Source organism: Micromys minutus (assembly GCF_963924665.1).
Source record: "Micromys minutus genome assembly, chromosome: 24".
NCBI classification, from domain to species: Eukaryota; Metazoa; Chordata; class Mammalia; order Rodentia; family Muridae; genus Micromys; species Micromys minutus.
This window is the reverse complement of record NC_137959.1, coordinates 42,040,145-42,055,728: the sequence shown is the minus strand read 5'-3', so window position 1 is coordinate 42,055,728 and position 15,584 is coordinate 42,040,145. Positions and strand designations below refer to the sequence as shown.

Here is a 15,584-nt window from a genome sequence, read left to right as displayed (position 1 = left end):
ACTATGTCTATGATCCCAGCACTCAGGAAGCTGAGGCAGGAGAATCACCATGAGTTTAATGATAACCTGGGTCATAGTCTATGACCCTGTTTTAGAGAAAGAAGAAAAGAAATTGAGACACGGCATCTTCCCAGTGGGCAGAACCACTTAGCAGCAGCCAGCAGAGCCGGAACGGTTGCTAGAGCAGGGGAAGGAACTAAGCCACTTTTGGGGGACCAGAGTGCTCACTTATGCTTCTGATGGCTGGGCCAGACCGGAGGGATGACTAGAAGTGTCATAGGGCTGCCCATTTCATTCCTGAGAAGAGAAAGGTAGATTTGGGGAGCTCACTGTGATAATGACGGGAGGTGGGCAGCTCACACTACAGAATATGCTGGGCAGAAATACCTCCTGGCCATTTTTCTCGCCAATTTTCCCCTCTAATATAGAATTCACAAAGATTACCTCCCAGCCAGGGAAGATGGCACTGTGCAGAAAAGAATCAGCAGCTGTGGAACTTTCAGCAAGACAATCAAGAGTCCTTAGGTCTTGTCTGCCTGTCCCCGTGTCTTTAATGCACCACAGACGTGCTGGCTCTTGCCTGTGACAACTGAATGCAGAATGCAGCTGATGCTCATACTTCAGGTCTCTGGACCAGCCTACTCCTGCCTCCCCCCACCCCCAGCACATAGTGGGTGTCTGTATGAGAGTTTGGCCAGGTTTGGAGAGACCCAGACCTTGGAGAGAGACCCTTAGTTTTACTGCAAAAATTTCCATTATGACCTGTGAGCTGGCTACTGTTGGAGGAGACAGATGTGGAGGGAGGGGACCTCTGGGAGTGTGCGGCCTGGGAAGAAGGTCTGTGGAGCCATAAGAGCCCTGGTGTAAGTATTCAAACAAGAGGTGAAATTGTGAAGAATATTTAATTGCTGTTTACCGTGGTAGCATAGAAAGACCAGGAATGAAAAAAAAAAAATACAAAAAGCTCCTGGGAGTGAGTGTCGTGGAGATGGCCACCTCTGTGAGCACCTTGGGGTCACTGACCTCGGTCCTGGTGTTTGTCTTTGTTCCTCTTCTTCTTTTCCTCCAGCCTTGGGTTGAGGGCACACACGCAGGCCGACACGCCTGCAATGGCGTTGGGGAGGTCGGGACCCCGGCTCCACCGGTTGGCCTCATGGTCATACACCTGCACGGCTTTGGAGAAGGCCGTGTTCTCCCAGCTGTAGCCCCCCAAGATATAGATGCGGCCCTGCCACACGGCCACGCCTGACTCACTGTTGGCCTGCAGCAGCGGCGCCACGTGAGTCCACTGGTTGCACTGTGGGCTGTAGGCCTCCACGCCCAGCACGTCGAAGCGTTCCATGGACTCCATGCGGTCGTCACTGCCCCCAATGGAATAGATGTTGTCGCCCAAGCTGCACATGCTGTGCCAGCCCCGAGCTGTTGTCATGGGCCGCCTCTCCTCCCACACATCCGTCCGGTGGTCATAGCACAGCAGGTTCTTGCGGTATGGGCCAATCTGGAAGTCGTGGCCCCCTGAGATGTACACAAAGTCTTTGTAGATGGTGCCCGCGTGGCCATAGGTGAATCTGCAGAGAGGCCAGAGGACAGAAGAGCTCAGGGGAAGCGAGCCTGCTTCAGTGGACAAGGGGTACAGAATGCAGGTGAACAAGTGGCCCCTGCGTCCTCGAGGAGGCATGGGAGTGTTACACTTTCTGTGCCTGGCTCCTCTAAACATTATCAAAGTGGAGAGAAAGAGACAGAGAAGAATGTGTATCCGGGCCTGCGATCATGCCTTGAATCCTAGCACTTTGCAGGGAGATCTCTGTGAGTTCCATGCCATCCGATATCAACACTCACTCTCTGAAGCCCAGGACACCAGTCAACTCGGAAACTGGGGCATGCTTGTCTTGGTGGCAAGGTCTGCAAGTGCCCTCAGCACCTCATGGCCTACCCTGGCTATGAGGAAGCTAGGCCATTTAGAAAAACAGAAATCAAGACTAAACTTTCTCCCATGACATCAGCTTCCAGCATCCCGCCCAAAGCCCCTCATCACCTTGGCAAGCCAGCCACATAGGTCCAGGAGTTGGTCTTGGGGCTGTAGGTCTCTACAGAAGACAGTGCTCCATTCTCGTTCCGGCCACCGACAGCCACCAGCATGTCTTCAATGGAGGCTAGGTAGAAGTCCACGCGGCACTGGTTCATAGATGCCATCTGTGAAAATGAGACAGCTGAAGCTTCCCTTCCCAGCCTCAGCACCATGTTCCTCAACTGTGTCCACAGACTGCATGGCTCAGGAGGGCCAGACAGTGTCCAGGTGTGCTGGGGAGAGGGGACGGGACTGGAGGAAAGAGGGGCTGGGGGGAATTCTGAGAACCCCTGATACTTCCACTCAAGTGCTTAGAGGTACATGGGGACATGCCTCTTCAAACTGGTTTAGCCACGTAGTAAACCTTGTGGCCTAGCATCATGAAAGAAATGAATATATTTCTAAAACACACACACACACACACACACACATACACACACACACACACACACAGGACCAGAGAGATGGCTCAGCTGTTAAGAGCAATTAGTTCTTACAAGGATCCAGGTTTAATTTCCAGCACCCACATGGCAGCTCACAACTGTCCCTAAGTCTTGCTCCAAGGGATCTGATGTGCTCTTCTTCCCTCTTTAGATATCAGGCATGCATATGATGCTCAGACATACATGCAAGCATGGCCCTCACATACACACAATTAAATAAATCCATATAAAATTAAAACATCTTAACAAAAGCCAGTTTCCCCCTCTCTTTCAGCAGATATGTATGTTCATGTGTTAGAAATGAAACCCTGGATTTCAGCATGCTGGGCTGGAAGCACAATCCACCTTCCGCTGTAGCATAATCCAGCTGGGAAAAAAAAAGGTTTTTTTTTAAATTAATGCTGAACTGGTTACTGACCATGTTAACTGGAGAGAGAGTGACGCTCTGCAGGCAGTCAGAGTGTAGAAACTCTAGCCTTGATAACACAGATTACAGGCCTAGCCTCTGCCACCACCTGTTCAGGAGGGACTCCAAAGTTGAGCTTTCCAGAGGCCCTGTATGTGCTTGGCCCTGGGGAGTGACACTGTTAGTAGGTGTGGCCCTGTTGGAGTGGGTGTGGCCCTGTTGGAGTGGGTGTGTTAGTGTGGGTGTGGACTTTAAGACCCTCATCCTAGCTGCCTGGAAGTGAGTATTCTGCTACCAGCTGTCAGATGAAGATGTAGATAGAACTCTCAACTCAGCCTGCACCATACCTGCTTGGATGCTACCATGCTCTTGCCTTGACAATAATGGACTGAACCTCTGAAACTGTAAGCCAGCCCCAATGAAATGTTGTCCTTATAAGAGTTGCCTTGGTCATGCTATATCTTAACAGCAGTAAAACCCTAAGATAGGCCCCACTTAACTTTTAGGGGTTTTTAAAAATATGCTATTATTGTGTATGTGTAGGGGTGGGGCATGTATGCCATGATTCTCTCCTTCCATTTATGTGGGTCCCAAGAACTAACCTCAAGTCACCAGGCTCCCATGACTAGCCTCTTTACCTGCTAAGCCATCTTGCGGGCCCAGGTTAGAGTCATAAGAATGGAACTGAAAGGTCATTGGGGATCCATTTGATTTTGGTATTGCGACAGAGCCTCCTCAATCTATGGTCTAGGATAACCCAGAATCACTATGTGACCCAAGTTGGCCTCAGACTTGTGACAGTCCTTCCTGCTTTAGTTTCTTAAATCCTGGGATGACAGGCGTGAGCCACCACATCTGGTTGGTGATGAGTTCAGCAAACCTCGGGGGGGGGGGGGGGAGTGTATCGGTTGGAGGATTCTGGTGGGTGGCTGTCTAGAGAGGTGTGACTGTACAGGGTCACCTCACTTCAGCCTTATGTGTGCCAATCAACTCTGGCTATGAGGCCACAAGCATATCCAGAGGTGAAGTATGAAACGTGTGGAGAGGTCAAGGGGCCAGCCTGAAACTTCTGAGCCTTTACTAGCTTAGGGTGATGGTCCCCATAGGCTCAGATAGTTTAGTTTCCAGCTGGTGAACTGTTTGGGAAGGATTAGGAGGAGTGGCTTTGTTGGAGAAAGGGTGTCACTGGGGGTTGGTGAGCTCTGAGGTTTCAAAAGCCCATTCCAGGCCCAGTCTCTGTACCTACTGCCTATGGGTGAAATGTAAAGTTCTTAGGTACTGCTCTGGCAGGCACCATGCCTGTCTGCTTTTGGCCATGATGATGAAGGACTAATTCTGACACTGTAAGCAAGGCCCCACTAAATACCTTCTTAGAGAATTATTCATTTTACATTACACGTATGGGTGTTTTGCCTGCATGTATGTATGTGTATACCTTGTGCTCATGGAGGTCAAAAGAGGACATCAGATCTCCTGGAACTGGAGTCATTAGTGTGTGTGTGCCAGGAACTGAACTCTGGTCCTCTGTGAGAGCAATACATTCTCTAAACCACCTGAGCCATGTCTCCAGTCCTAAGTGCTTTCTTTTATAAGAATTGCCTTGGTCATGGTGCCTCTTCACAGCAATAGAAAGAACATCGACTAAGACACTCAGCTAGGATGCCCTAACAGGGCTGACATGTGGGCTCCATGCTTGCCCTAGGTTGCACTGAACTCTTTTATTTTCTGAAAATTACTCCCCAAACCTCTCCACAAAAGAATCCCAGCAGAGGCTCTGGGGCCTGGGGACCCTGTCATGGAGCTTGGAGCAGCCGTGGATACTTAGTATCTGTTAGTTACAACTGAGTAAGAGTATCAGACATATTTCATGTTCTCAAAGACCAAGTAGGGCCAGTGGACATTGTGTTGGTAACTGGACAGACCCAGAATGCTCCCATGAAGAAAGAAGGTTCCATCTAAGAAAGCCGCTTTACACAACAGCCAGCCCTTCAGATGGGGGCTGCTTGGTCTTCCCTGACCCTGTGGCCTATCAGTCTATCATCATGCCTTTCTCAGAAGCAGGGCAGTCATCAAGGTCCTGAACCGGGAAGCCACGAATGAGGTTAGAGAGCTACAAAGAGGTCTCAAGAGTAATGGATTAATTTGCTTTAATCTCACCTTGATCCACTGTTTACAGCGGGGGTCATACCTATATAGAAGGTTGGAGGCTGCATTCCCTCCGTTGTCTCTGGAGAAGCTGCCACCAGCAATGAAGATGAAGCCCCCCAGCACAGCAACGCAGTGGTGGCTCCGGCGGGCCGGCAGGGATGTCTCCTTCACCCACTGCCCGTTCTTGGTGTCTAGGTAGCAGGTGTCGTCGCTCAGCTCCAGACACCGCTCAGAGACCTCCCCACCCACGAAGAGCAAGCACTCCTCCGAACGCAGCAGCGTTCGCTTCGTCTGCAGGACCGGCTGTGCCACCAGGCTGTTGTGGTAGTGGATGGCCTCCTCCACAAAGCCCTCGCCGTTGGCCTCGCTGGGCAGCAGCGAGCACATGGCCAGCTTCACCCGCTGTAGCAGGATGTCCTCCGGGAAGAGCGGGAAGCGGATGTTCTCCAGCACGCGGCAAGTGTGCACCTCGCGCTCCGGCTGCTGCGTGAGCCACTGCAGAGCCGCCTGCAGCAGGTCATATTCCCACGTGTGCTGTACCTGGCCACTGCTCAGGTAGATACACAGCTTCTGCACAGAGATGGCTTGCAGGAAGTCAGGCGTGAAGGACAGTGTGCTGAAGTGGCTCAGTACGAAGCTATCGATGAAGGCATCGAGTCGCTTGAGGCTGTAGATGGAGGCCAGCTCCTGCAGGTAGAGATAGTTGTCCTCGCTCACCTCCTGCTCCAGGTACTCGCAGCAGAAGTCCACCACTGTCCAGATCTGCAGCAGGTGCGCTGTCTCCAGGATGTAGTCAATGTTGTTGCCATCCAGCTCCAGCTCGCTGCTGTAGAGGAAATCCACCACAGCCTTGAGCCCAATGTAGGAGGTGCCCACCAGCTCCACCTCCTTCTGGAAAGCTTCGCGCATGCCCAGTGTGAACATGGAGTTGAAGTAGTCACTGCACACAGCCAGAAGGTTGCGGTGAGCCGGCACTTGCTGCTCTTCGACCACTAGGACCACATCACAGAAGAGGCCGTGCAGCCGCTGCTCGTTCAGCCGCTGCAGCACTGTGGTACAGTGGCCAGGCCAGTGGTACACCTGCACAAGAAGGTATTTCAGGGAGAAGAGCACTGGTCTGTCACCCATGGCCTGCCGGGGGGACCACAGTCAGACCCCAAAGGTCATGATACAATTGTGATAAGATGGAACATGAGCCCCGGAAGTAAACCCCAGAGCACCATAGCGCTTCTGAAAGGATGTGTCTCCTTCCTTCTTTCCCTCCCTCCTGAAATAAGTTTTAAAACTTATTTCACATGCCTTTAATCTTAGCACTCAAGAGGCAGAGGTTGGTGCCAGCCAGGACTTCACAGAGAGACACTGCCTCAAATAAAATAAAACAAGCACATAGGTATTAGCCCACGTGCACATTCGATGACAGTGTGAATGTGGAGGGGAGAAGACAGCTTTCTCTCATTCCATCTGGAACCTTTGTGGTGCAGAGCTCAGGGTATCTGGCCAATTTGAGCAATAAGGGATTTTACATGTTGAGCCTTCTAGCCAACCCCATTATATATAATTCCTAGAAACTGTCTGCTTGGCAAATATCTCTGAGTTCAAAGCCAGCTTGATTTACAGAGGGAGTTCTGGGACAGCCAGAGAAACCCTGCCTCAAAAAAACAAAAACAAGAAACTGTCTGCTTGGTTTGTCTTCCTCCTTTATAACCAGCACTTACTTTTTTTTTAAATTTCTTTCCTTTCTTCCTTCTTCTAGGTCAGGACAGATGTTTTGTAAATGTTTTCCTATCAGAGAAGTTGCATTCCCTAGGGAGAAGCCCCTATTCCAGATAGACTAGCTCTGCCTCCTATGGCTGTGCAGTCTTAGGTTAGCCGTGGGTCCTCTCTAACGCTGCATATTTATAATTTAGAGTTAGGAATCAGTCCATGGGACAGCCCAGCAGGCACTTGAGAAGTTTTGTCTGTACTCAAGGTCCTGAGGGGAGACAGCCCTTTCTGACTTACAAAAGGCTGAATTCACAGTCATGGTAACACCTCTCCCCCATCCACTTCGCAGTCTCAGGAGCCCACAGCCATCAGCACCTATCCGATGCATGTTTTGGATCCTAGGCTGATAACTCAGGGGACACAGCTGCAGGAATGCTGTCCTTTGTCAGGGCTCATTTTGTGCTGTTCATTAGACAATCAGGTGGGAGGAGGAGAAGGGAAAGAATAGAGAAATGAGAAAAGGAGAAAGAAAGAGGAGGAGAACAAGAAGAAAACTCAACATAAGAGACAACAGACTATTGGAAACATAAATAGCTGATCTGTTCACGTAACACCGACAGAGAATGGCTAGCCTGAGACCAAGTGTGGAGGGGACAGGAAGGTGAGAGGACAGGCTGATCCTGTGCTCTGGCCTTACCTCCCTAAGTAACTAAGTCTTCTCTGTACCAGTTCTGTGGCAGGGTTCTAGCTATGTATCTATCTATGTGTCTATGTATCTCAGTATCTGTATCTCTGTATCTATTTATGTATTCATCTATGTATCCATCTATCAATCGACCCATCTACTATGTATGTATGTATGTATGTATGTATGTATGTATGTATGTATCTATCTATCTATCTATGTATACATCTTTCCATCCACCTATTTATTGGGAAACAGTGTCTTATGTACCACAGGCTGGCCTCAAATTCTCTATGTAACTGAGGATGAATTTGAATATCCAGTCTTCCTGAGATTACAGGCCTGTACTGGAATTACAGCTATATACCACCATATGCAGTACTGGGGACTGGGTGAAGGACTAAGCATCGTAACAACCTAACCACATCCCAGCTCCTTTCCCATTTTCCCCTTTGAATCTGTTCTTTAGCACAGCCGGTGCCTTCCTCCCACCCCTGGAAGATGCCCTTGTAACTGAATTTCTTTATCTCCTCATGCTCCTAAGTCTGATCCACCTTGCAGGGTTGTGGGAAGGAGCAGGTGACCTTCCCACAAGTTAAAGAAGACAGGTGCTACGCAAGGTCACCTCCCTCTTGGTTCAGTGGGCTAGGCTCTCCTGCGAGTTCTTCTGTTACAGAATGGCTGCTGTCAGCCCCTACCCCTGCCTGTGTGGCTCGTTATTTTGTCTGCCTTCTTGCAGGGAAGCCTGGTTGGCCTTAAGCAGAAATGGTCTGGATTCTTTCAGATACTAGTCTGGGTACCCTCCCAGCATGGACTAAAGGAAATCGGGATAGACCAGGGCCATAAGTGACAGGGTGCTGTAAGAGCCCAGTGTGTGCAGATGGCTGTGAGCGCTGGGTGGTGGGGGGGACAAGGGAAGGGGAAGGGGGGAAACTCAACCATTATGCTTGATGTGGGCTTCATACTACCTACCAACTATAGTTCTTCTCTTCCTGGGTCTCAACATCAGTTTTCCCTGCCACTGTGACATAGCTGCAGACTGTATCTTTAAACACACCCATCATTCAAAACTTCAAGGGAATACCAGTAAGAGAGTCTCAGCATGTTGGGGAATTAGTAACATCCTACACAGCATCTCTTGACAGTGTGAGTCCTATATAATTGTTACTACTACTACTACTATTACTACTACTATTATTATTTAAGGTAGGGTTTCTTTGTTGTAGCCCTGGCTGTCCTTTTCAGTAACCCAGGCTGGCCTTGAACTCAAGTTTACCTGTCTCTGCTTCCTTGATGCTGAGATTAAAGGCATGTGCTGCCATATGTGGCTCTATGCATTCAAATGTCAGGGCTGGAGAGACCCTAAGTGGTCAGGAGTGAGAACAGAGTACAGCAGGTATGGGAGGATGTCTGCTAAGATAGAACTTGATACCACTGCAAGGCAACCCACTTTAGAGTGATTCAGAGAACAGTGACATTCCCACAGCAGGCTCCCATGGTGAACAGACTCCATCACCAAACAGGAGTGCAGGAGCGTCCTACTTTGACATGCTGGTGGCTCCCAAAGCCTCGAGAGATCTTCCACTGTTTGAAAGGTGCCAGTCACATACTGAGTGCCTATCAGTAAATCCAGTGGGACCAGGAAGGAACAGAAGGAGGCAGGAGAGTGTCTGTGAGTGTAGCCACCAGCCACATTTGGTCATGTTCTTTCTTTCTGGCTTAGGAGCTAGTTACATGGGTGTACCTGATGCCTACACTCCACACTAGTTGCATGGACGTGTCTGATGCCCACACTACACACTAGTTACATGGGTGTACCTGATGCCCACACTACACACTAGTTACATGGGTGTACCTGATGCCCACACTACACACTAGTTACATGGGTGTACCTGATGCCTGCCTATACTACACACTAGTTACATGGGTGTACCTGATGCCCACACTACACACTAGTTACATGGGTGTACCTGATGCCCACACTACACACTAGTTACATGGACGTGTCTGATGCCCACACTACACACTAGTTACATGGGTGTACCTGATGCCTGCCTATACTACACACTAGTTACATGGGTGTACCTGATGCCCACACTACACACTAGTTACATGGGTGTACCTGATGCCCACACTACAGAGCACATTTGTGATCTAGGCAGCTTTTTTGTTTGTTTGTTTTTTTGTTTTTTGTTTTCCAAACAGGGTTTCTCTGTATAGCACTGGCTGTCCTGGAACTTGCTCTGTAGCCCAAGCTGGCCTCAACTCACAGTGATCCACCTGCTTCTGCCCCCCAAGTGCTGGGACTAAAGGCCTGCATGACACCACCTGGCTTATTTATTTTGTTTTTACTCTACTAGAGATTTGTGGGCTACAGTGAAACTTCCCACTTCAAAAACAAAGACAAAAATAAAATAAAACAAAAACATGTTTTGTCTTTTTTTTTTTTTTTAAAGGCACTTTTTTTCCCCACCCTGTTGGGGGCAATATTGCCATTTTAGAGAGCGTACCATTTAAAACAATCATGAGATTTAATCTCTGAAGAGAAACACTCAAAGCAGGTAGGAAATGAATGCATACGGCTATTGCCCACACAGGAGTCCCCTAATGGCTGTGGAGCAGAGGCAGAGCAGGAGCCACTCTGCAAGACACAGCTCACCACCCCAGCTCTCAGTTTAACAAGGAGACACCCCCATCAGCTCCTTCCTTCTTTCTTTCCTCCTTTCTGTGGTTGTGATTTTTGCTTTTTGGTGTTGTTTTTCAAAACACAGCTTTGTAGACTAGCCCCAAACTTAGGGATTTACAAGTCTCTGCCTCCGTCATACTGAGAAATGCGTGCAACACCACATCTAGCTCTCCTCTCCTCTTGCTATGGAGCTGAGGGTGATCTTTAATCTCTGACCCTGGGCTGGAGAGATGGCTCAGCGGTTCAATTCCCAGCAACCATGTGCTGGCTCACAGCCATCTGTAATGGGATCTGGTGCCCTCTTCTGGTGTGTCTGAAGACAGTGACAGTGTACCCACATACATGAAATACATAAATAAATCTTAAAAACAAAACAAAAAAAACTACTTCAAGTTCATCTCTGATCCTTCTGCCTCTACCTCCTGAGGGCTAGGGTTACAGGTGTGGCCCACTGTTCTCCATACATCCAGTGTTGGTCCCCAAACTCAGGGATCTACCTGCCTGTGCCTCCCTAGTGCTGGGATTAAAGGCATGCCCCATGAGCTGTTTCTGTTTGTTTGCTTTCTTGTTTTTTTGAAAGGGGATCTTGCTATGTAAGTCTGGCTGGTTTTTATTATATAGCCATGGCTGGTCTTAAATTCATGGTAGTCCTCTTGCCTCAGGCTTCAAGCACTATGATTATAGAAGTGCGCCATGCCTAGCTGGGCAATGGCCACTCTCCCTGGATTCGTTCCCGGTTTGCTAAGGGTGATTCTAATGGGCTGGTAGCCACAGACCAGCGAGTCTACATTTGTTCACTCTTGGGGTTCCAGGGAGTTGGATGCAACAGGGGAAAAAAATCCTTAAGGCCAGGAAGATGAGTTCTACTTCAAAGCCATGTTCTCTGTGAGATACATATTGTGGTTGGAAAAGCCCCACATGAAGCCAGAAGCCCCATGGTTCTTTTCTGCCACCCTCATGGTGATCTGTAGAACGGAGCTAAACCCAGAGCTCCTCTGCAAACCCACATGCAACAGTAAAGAAGACGTCAGCCAGAATGAGGCTATCAGAATGGGCGCCGTGGGTGGGGTGGGTGGGGAGGGGCTGCTCACGTACCTTTGAGGACTCACTGATTTTGTATGGCCGAGACACTCGAATCGGCTTGCTTGCCTCCATTGTGACTGGTTTCAGACCTACAATGAGAAGAGCATTCTTGAACATGCAGCATCAACTCCAGGCTGGCTGTTCGCTGAAGGTCCTACCGGCAGGCACCGTTGTCAGCAAGTGAAGAAACCGTCCCGTGGAGGAACAAAAGACTGAGAGAAAGAACAAAAGACTGCGTGTGGAAAGTCAGGCTGCCATAACTGCTGGGTGTAAGGACTAGGTTCGAAAAGGGAATTGAAAGAGCAGAAAACAGAGAGACCTCACCACAGGAGCAGATCATAGTGATCTGAGGGACGTCCCAAGACCTGGTGCACGGGAGAGCACCCAGCACAGTCTACTTTTTGTTTCTGTGTTGTTTTTGAAACAGGGTTTCTCTGTGCTGTTCTGGCTGTCCTGGAACTTGCTCTGTAGACAAGGCTGACCTTGAATTCACAGAGATCTACCTGCCTCTGTCTCCTGAGGGCTGGGATTAAAAGTGTGCAGACACCACCAGACTTAAAATAAATTGTTTCATTTGAGAACTGTGAGGCAGGCCCATTTTATGGCCTTGGGGGGGGGGGTAACCTCCCATACTTATATCTAATGCATGTCCTTTTATTATCTAAAGTCTGGCACACAACACAGCGTTTAGTCTGTATCTCATGTTAATATCTTTTCCCTTAAATTAAACTTAATTTGTTTATTTTGTGAAAGCCTCAATTTATTTTTGGGAGAGTTAGTTCTTTGTTTTCTTCCCATCCTTTCAGGCCCAGGGATTGAATTCAAGTCGTTAGTTAGGCTTGGTGGCAAGCACCTTAATCCAGTAAGCCATCTTAGTGGCCCAACACCCGCCTTTTGATCTTTAATCTAAAGTCTACCTTTTGGCTATGGCAGAATTTTCATGACAGTCATCATTGTGGATCCAAGCTAAAAGACGTCCCATGTCATCTCACTTAATTTGTCCCACACATGGGAGGCTGACGGCAGCTGTCCTACTTTACAGATGAGGACATTTCAAATTGTCATAACATTAGTTAATGACACCAAACTTCACCTCTGCAGGAAACGAGGCCCCAACATGACTAGTGTCACACTTTCAGATTCTCTAGAGGAAGTGGAGGGTGAGAGACAGCGGTGACTGATGGGTATAGACTCTCTCTGGGTGTTGTCCTCAGGGCTTCTCTGAGTCTTCCGGAATTTTCCCCCACATAACTCTTCGACACCATCCCCCATCCTGTCCTTGATTCAAAAGTCAAGAGGTCACACGATGGCATGAAACAACCCACAGGGCATCCAGCAGTCAGGAGAATGTGTAGGGCCTCCCGTTCCTCTGTGTGCCACAGCTGGGCTGTTTGGTCACAGGAGGGAAGAATGCACAGGGAGAAACCTCCCCTGAGGCCTACGCTTTGGCACAAACAAGAGCAATCCTGCTGTGCTGACCTTTCTGACCAAATCTACAGACCCAAGACACAATGTTTCTACCTGACTTAAAATGCCAAGGATCTTGTGAACACCTAGGAGTCAGGCTTTGGAGGACTTGGGAGTCTAGGAGGACACTGGCACCCAGTTAGGTGCCAGTTAGGACTAAACCTGTTGGACTAAATTCAGAGAAATTCTGATTAGGAACTCTCTGCCCCTGTTCCAGGGTGGGAGCAACCTGAGGGGGATAAAGAGAAACTGTAAACAGCCAGAAGTGTTACCACCTTCAAGTTCCCTACCTACAACTCCGTGCAATAATCTCTCCTCAAAGGCCCTCCCCCCAAAACAAGAGCCCAACCCTTCTAGAAGACTGGAAAGTGCAGCCTGGTCTAGTTAACAGCCCTTGGAGAGGAGTCTGTCTTTTCCTGTCTCAATTCTTTACTCCCTTTTCTTATAAAATCAACATGGGCTAGGCTTGCAAGACAAATTTACCCCCAGTTCTGCTGAGCCCACATGAAGAATCATTTTGTTACCTATTATCTTAGGGTTTCTATTCCTGCACAAAACATCATGATGAAGAAGCAAGTTGGGGAGGAAAGGGTTTATTCAGCTTACACTTCCACATTGTTGTTCATCACCAAAGGAAGTCAGGACTGGAACTCAAGCAGGTCAGGAAGCAGGAGCTGATGCAGAGGCCATGGAGGGATGTTACTTACTGGCTTGCTTCCCCTGGCTTGCTCAACTTGTTTTCTTATAGAACCCAAGAGTACCAGTCCAGGGATGGCTCCACCCACAATGGGTCCTCCCCACTTGATCACTAGTTGAGAAAATGCCTTACAGTTCGATATCATGGAGGCATTTCCTCAACTGAGGCTTCTTTCTCTGTGATAACTCCTGCTTGTGATAAGTTGACATAAAACCAGCCAGTATATCTATTGAACAAAAGTCTTTTTTTTTTTTTTTTTTTTTTTTCTCAGAGCTGAGGACCGAACCCAGGGCCTCGCGCTTGCTAGGCAAGCACTCTACCACTGAGCTAAATCCCCAACCCCTGAACAAAAGTCTTTGCTAAAGCAGAATAATGTGATAAGTCAACACGGTTCTGAGATAAATGGGGAGGGGCTCTAGTGTTCCCATGGAGGAAGAAATCGGGACATCCCTTTCTGTACAGCTCTTCCAGGGAAAGAAGACACAACTGAATCTTTTCGAGAAAACTAGTAACTTTGTGACTAAGCTGTATCCCTGCAGCGACTCTCCAGGCTGCTGGGGACCCAGAGAGAAGAGAAACCGGTTCAGCTATCAGATAGCATCTGCTTACTGCATACCCCTGGTTCACCTTGGCGGTCTGAGAATGGGCACCATTGTTCCCACAGTGATACAACCACGCCGTGGGTGGGCAGGTGACTGAGGGGCTCACCCAAGGTCACAGACCAGGAAAACATAGATACCCTCTCTGCCCATCTACTTAGGGCTGCCAGCCAGGTCTCTGGTTCCTTACTGTCTGGAAGCTTTCTTTTCTTAGGCCAAGAGATCTAGAGAGAGTTCTCCAGTGCCAGGCTCGCCGTAGTCTCCCGGACCATGTCTGTGGCGCCTAGCTGCGTCCTGGACTACGTGCGAGCAGGTGGGGTGAAGGTGCGGAGCCCCCACCCGGGGTCCCCGGGAGCCAGCACGCAACCCAGGCTGCACTCACCGTCCCGGGTCCCGCCCCGAAGGTACTGAGGCGCCGAGGGAGGCGTGGGAGGCGAGGGAGGCTCTGCACCCGCGAGCCCGGATCGCGCCCGCTTGCGAGCCGCTACCGGAGCAGCGCACGCTGCGGGGCTACCGGGCCCGTCCGAAGCGCAGCCACCCCTCTGCAAGGAAGTGCGAGCCTACACTGTCAATGGCGGCTAGGGGGCGGGGGCGGCAGGCGGGAGAAAGGCGGGGTCTGCAGGATAAAGGGTGGAGCCTCATCTGAGGGGCAGGCCTATCAAGGCGGAGTGCAGCTTTAGGGGCGGAGCCTGAGGAGGCTGGGAGGCAGGGGTGTGGTTTTAGGGGAGGGATAGATAGGAACTGAGGTGGTCATTATCTGCAAGAGGAACCGGGAGGTCCCTTACTATTGTTGGCACTGGACAGGACTCCAGCTGTCCCCTACGCTGGCCAGGCATGCGCCGCAGAAGCTTACTGGCGTCCACATCCCAGGCGCCAGGATAAGAGGTGGCTTCGTGGGACAAACCTCTGGGCGGGTTGGGAGCTCCGGGATGGCTGTACTCTTCACATCTTCCCTCAGGGGCGGCTTCTGCTCACTTAAAGAGGTCTTTGTTGACTACTGTGCTAGTAGCCACACCTCCTATATTCTGTGTGGCCTGCTTTCTGCTTCTCTATACCTTTATCTCTATTATTATTACTTTTATCTCAAACCTAGGAGATTAAGCCCAGGGCCTCAACCACCACTCCCCTCAACTTTGGCCTAGTCAATTCATATTTTACATTATTCTTCTGTTTTCTCTCATTTCTTTTATTAGATACTCTGTATTTACATTTATTATCCCCCTCCCCCCACCCTACACAATTCTTTCCTTCCTTTTTTTCACATCTTCTCTTCAGTCTGCCTGTCTGTCTCTGTTCCCCCACTCCACCCTCTCTCTTGCTCGTTCTCTCTCCTCTCCTCCCCACTCCCTTCCCCCCTTATTCTCCCTCTCCCTTCCTCCCTCCCTCCCTCTCCCCCTCCCTCCCTTTCTCCCCCCTCTCTCTCTCCTTCCCTCTCCCTCCCTCTCTCCCTCCTTTCCCCTCTTCCCTCTCCCCCTCTTCTTCCCACTCCCTCTCTTCCCTCCTTTTATCTCCCTCTCCCTTCCTCTTTCTCCCTCCCTCTCCCCCTCCCCCTTTCTCCCCTCCCCTCTCTCTCCCTCCCTTCCTCTCCCCCTCTCCCT

General features: G+C 49.7%; 1 protein-coding gene across 1 annotated transcript; it reads right to left on the bottom strand.

The window, feature by feature from the left end:
* Positions 1 to 1,015: 1,015 nt before the first annotated feature.
* On the bottom strand, positions 1,016 to 14,477 carry KLHL36 (kelch like family member 36; the record flags this gene model as incomplete). The annotated part of the gene is made up of 5 exons (XM_080937316.1): positions 14,369 to 14,477; positions 11,236 to 11,312; positions 5,075 to 6,145; positions 2,036 to 2,193; positions 1,016 to 1,568 (listed from the first exon to the last, which is right to left on the bottom strand). Exons 2-5 carry the CDS (start codon positions 11,293 to 11,295, stop codon positions 1,016 to 1,018), a joined length of 1,842 nt encoding a protein of 613 aa, XP_080793442.1. The 5' UTR covers positions 11,296 to 11,312; positions 14,369 to 14,477.
* Positions 14,478 to 15,584: the final 1,107 nt, after the last annotated feature.